Raw genomic sequence first — 5,243 nt, 5'->3', positions numbered from 1 at the left:
TGGAGAGACATTGGGGACTGTACACTAATATCACACACTGAGTGTGACATGAGCGACGAGATCAAATACTCCAACCGGTGGGAACACACACCTGCAGCTCTGTGTCTGGCCATCTGACAACATTAAAATTATTTTAGACATTTAATCTTTAAAATCATAGATTTAATCAAATCGTGTCATATCTCTGATAATATTCTTCATCTGTTCTTGTGTTTGTGTTACTAAATTGACTTCCAGTCTCATGTGAGTTAATGATATTTGTGTGTTTGTGTTGGACAGGACCTACCGTGTGGACATCCTGACAGAGGATGAGAGCAGCCATGACCCAGAGGCGTTACCTCACACTGTCTCCCCTCAGTTCAACCCCTACAAACACAGTAGGTCTCACACACACACACACACACACACACACACTGAAACTGATGTATCTGGCTGATAGTGATGATGTGATGAGCTGTGACAGAGGAGGTGACAGGTAAACTACTACTATGTGACTGAAAGGTTGTGTGATGGTCACTGACCTGCTCTCTCCTCAGCTAACATCAGTGCTGCCACCTTCACCGTAAAGGCTTTAGATAAAGGCAGAGTGATAGTGAACATCACAGACCCCCTGACCACCCTCCATGACATGAATGGGAGGCAGCTCAACATCAGAGATGTTTTCAAGAAGGACCTCAAATACAAGATCAGCTACAACAAGGCTGGGAATACACGCATGGCAAGTACAGACAGGTCCACACAAACACACACAAGTACATCCAAGTGTCAAATACAGGCAGCTACACGTAACATTTCCTCTTCTTCCCTGACAGAAAGACTACATCTCTAACTCCAGTGCGGCTGAGGTACCGAACCTGGACGCAGGCGAGAGTTACTGCTTCACGGTGGCAGCGTACATCCCATCCAGACCCAGAGACAACCAGCTGGGAGCCTGGACCCAACAGCCACAGTGTACAATGGTGGTCAAGACGATGAATGGTGCAGACACGACTCTACACTACACCACAGTACACCCCACTAGACCTCATTAGACTACACTACACCACACTAGACCTCATTAGACTACACTACACTACACTAGACCTCATTAGACTACACTACACTACACTAGACCTAATTAGACTACACTACACCACACTAGACCTAATTAGACTACAACACACCACACTAGACCTCATTAGACTACACTACACTACACTAGACCTCATTAGACTACACTACACTACACTAGACCTAATTAGACTACACTACACTACACTAGACCTCATTAGACTACACTACACTAGACCTCATTAGACTACACTACACTACACTAGACCTCATTAGACTACAACACACCACACTAGACCTCATTAGACTACACTACACTACACTAGACCTCATTAGACTACACTACACTACACTAGACCTAATTAGACTACACTACACTACACTAGACCTCATTAGACTACACTACACTAGACCTCATTAGACTACACTACACTACACTAGACCTCATTAGACTACACTACACCACACTAGACCTCATTAGACTACACTACACTAGACCTCATTAGACTACACTACACTAGACCTCATTAGACTACACTACACTACACTAGACCTCATTAGACTACACTACACTAGACCTCAATAGACTACACTAGACCTCATTAGACTACACTACACCACACTAGACCTCATTAGACTACACTACACTAGACCTCATTAGACTACACTACACTACACTAGACCTCATTAGACTACACTACACTACACTAGACCTCATTAGACTACACTACACTACACTAGACCTCATTAGACTACACTACACTACACTAGACCTCATTAGACTACAACACACCACACTAGACCTCATTAGACTACACTACACTACACTAGACCTCATTAGACTACACTACACTACACTAGACCTCATTAGACTACACTACACTACACTAGACCTAATTAGACTACACTACACCACACTAGACCTAATTAGACTACAACACACCACACTAGACCTCATTAGACTACACTACACTACACTAGACCTCATTAGACTACACTACACTACACTAGACCTAATTAGACTACACTACACTACACTAGACCTCATTAGACTACACTACACTAGACCTCATTAGACTACACTACACTACACTAGACCTCATTAGACTACAACACACCACACTAGACCTCATTAGACTACACTACACTACACTAGACCTCATTAGACTACACTACACTACACTAGACCTAATTAGACTACACTACACTACACTAGACCTCATTAGACTACACTACACTAGACCTCATTAGACTACACTACACTACACTAGACCTCATTAGACTACACTACACCACACTAGACCTCATTAGACTACACTACACTAGACCTCATTAGACTACACTACACTACACTAGACCTCATTAGACTACACTACACTAGACCTCATTAGACTACACTACACTACACTAGACCTCATTAGACTACACTACACCACACTAGACCTCATTAGACTACACTACACTAGACCTCATTAGACTACACTACACTACACTAGACCTCATTAGACTACACTACACTACACTAGACCTCATTAGACTACACTACACTAGACCTCATTAGACTACACTACACTACACTAGACCTCATTAGACTACACTACACTACACTAGACCTCATTAGACTACACTACACTACACTAGACCTCATTCGACTACACTACACTACACTACACTACACTAGACCTCATTAGACTACACTACACTACACTACACTACACTAGACCTCATTAGACTACACTACACTAGACCTCATTAGACTACACTAGACCTCATTAGACTACACTACACTACACTACACTAGACCTCATTAGACTACACTACACTACACTAGACCTCATTAGACTACACTACACCACACTAGACCTCATTAGACTACACTACACCACACTAGACCTCATTAGACTACACTACACTAGACCTCATTAGACTACACCACACTAGACCTCATTAGACTACACTACACTAGACCTCATTAGACTACACTACACTACACTAGACCTCATTAGACTACACTACACTACACTAGACCTCATTAGACTACACTACACTACACTAGACCTCATTAGACTACACTACACTACACTAGACCTCATTAGACTACACTACACTAGACCTCATTAGACTACACCACACTAGACCTCATTAGACTACACTACACTACACTAGACCTCATTAGACTACACTACACTACACTAGACCTCATTAGACTACACTACACTACACTAGACCTCATTAGACTACACTACACTACACTAGACCTCATTAGACTACACTACACCACACTAGACCTCATTAGACTACACTACACCACACTAGACCTCATTACACTGCACTAAATCAAACTACACTGCACCACACCACACTCCAATGCATTGCACTGCACTCTTTTGCACTGTACAACACTTCGCAGCACTACATTGTACAGCACTGCATTACACCACACTGCACTATGCAACACTAAACTACACTGTGCTACACTAAACTGCACAGCACTATACTACACTACATCACACTGCAATGCACCATAGACAGAGAAACAGTACAGTACCAGTACAGGTACATCTTCTAATACAATATAGTCTCAGCTCTCATGAGAACTCAGACTGTCAGGAATCAGAAAGTCATTGGTCCTGCTCGTGGCTTCCTGGGTAAAAGAAAAGTCTCTGTAAACATAGTTTCTTTCATATTCAGCCAGGCACAATGTGTGGTTCCTCAAATGCTTAGAAACAAGCCCTATTACCTAAACATCTGCTGGGCTGATAATTGTTATATTTAGACAAACTGTGGAAACTTAAAAAAATAAAGTATTAGTGAGATAGAAATTGGGAATTTTGGAAACACAACAACCCACTCTGGACCTCTAAATCCCTCAGAGTCCACTTGACACTGCAGTGCAACTCATTCTTCTCTTACTGCTGATAAAATACTTGTTTCGAACCAAAGGCCTTAAGTCCAACAGAAAAGCCTCAGAAATAAAGAATAAAAAGTTCCCTCTGTGACGACTTCTGAGGACAAACGAAATAATTCATGACAAATTGTGGAGGGATAAAATAATATATTTTTATATTAAGCTGAAATAGCAAACAAACAATAGCCACATGTGTGTGGAGTGGAATGTCCCAGAATGAAATGGAAACACATGTTTACAGCTTTTTGTCTTCAACGAGTGAATAACTTTTTTTTTTCTTTCAGATTTGTGATATGTATTTAGTGAGGCACATTCAAATCAAATTAACACAAAATAACATAAAATAGAGTTACTTCACTTCGCTGGCTGCAGGGAAGTGAGGTAACTATATTACTGTATATACTATACAGCTTTACAAAGTGAAGGGCCAACTGTCATGGCTGCCATCTGCTGGTGTGCAGCACACCCTCCCCCCTGCTCTGATTGGACACTGGAGTGTTTCTCATTTGAATCAAAGCTAATGTGGCTGTGCTTTGCATTTAGTTTTGTCAGGTTTCTGCTGCCCTCTGCTGGACACACACACATACATAGGTTAGATTGTACAAGTGCTAAGCAGTGGTTAAATGTGGACAGTGATGACAAATAGATGTGTCGGATCCTTCCGTTTGACTCTTTGTCTCTTTGTCTCTTCAGAGCTGAGTCTTGGAGCGTGGGTCGGTATAGTCTTCATCTTGCTTACAGTCCTCATCGTCATCATCATTGTGACGGTCCTCTGCTGCAAGTGCTGCCCGAAAAGGAAAAGTCTCCACACGTCTCAGACATCGTCACCTATTTAGAGAAGGAGAGAGTGAGAGCGAGTGTGTGTGTGTGTGTGTGTGTGTGTGTGTGTGTGTGTGTGTGTGTGTGTGTGTGTGTGTGTGTGTGTGTGTGTGTGTGTGTGTGTGTGTGTGTGTATGTGTGTGTGTGTGTGTGTGTGTGTGTGTGTGTGTGTGTGTGTGTGTGTGTGTGTGTGTGTCAAACACAGGGAGCTGGCCTCCCTTCAGTTTTCTATCTCCATTATTTTTCATGTCTTTGTTTTCTGTTTGTTTTTCTGTCTGTGTACAGTTTATTATAGATTTTATTTTATTGTATTTTATTATTTTAAATGTATCTTAAAAAGTGCAGATTGTAATTTCTACAGCAGTCCTGATTTCCAATAGAGTGGAGCTGCATTTAGAGCAGATGCTGTTAACCACATGGACAGTTTGACTTCTCTGTGAGCTAATTCAGGTTTAATGTGTGATCT

The 5,243-nt window shown here is 41.7% G+C and overlaps 1 protein-coding gene across 1 annotated transcript; it reads left to right on the top strand.

Annotated features, from left to right (window-relative positions):
* On the top strand, positions 1-4,841 carry LOC311000991 (tissue factor-like). The gene is made up of 5 exons (XM_083991927.1): positions 1-77; positions 280-377; positions 537-718; positions 813-978; positions 4,652-4,841. The coding sequence occupies exons 1-5, from the start codon at positions 49-51 to the stop codon at positions 4,792-4,794; spliced, it is 618 nt and encodes a 205-aa protein (XP_083848053.1). The 5' UTR covers positions 1-48; the 3' UTR covers positions 4,795-4,841.
* Positions 4,842-5,243: the final 402 nt, after the last annotated feature.

The sequence above is a fragment of the Trachurus trachurus genome (genome assembly GCF_905171665.1).
Source record: "Trachurus trachurus genome assembly, chromosome: 17".
NCBI lineage: Eukaryota > Metazoa > Chordata > Actinopteri > Carangiformes > Carangidae > Trachurus > Trachurus trachurus.
Note: the sequence above shows the minus strand (reverse complement) of the source record. Positions and strands in the feature narration are given on the sequence as shown.

What these genes read in the sequence shown, in the direction of transcription:
- LOC311000991 (XM_083991927.1), top strand. Translation starts at nt 49, where the DNA reads ATGAGCGACGAGATCAAATACTCCAACCG. An exon ending in GTTCAACCCCTACAAACACA is followed by an intron (nt 378 to 536) that starts GTAGGTCTCACA and finishes CTCTCTCCTCAG; the next exon opens with CTAACATCAGTGCTGCCACC. An exon ending in AGGCTGGGAATACACGCATG is followed by an intron (nt 719 to 812) that starts GCAAGTACAGAC and finishes CTTCCCTGACAG; the next exon opens with AAAGACTACATCTCTAACTC.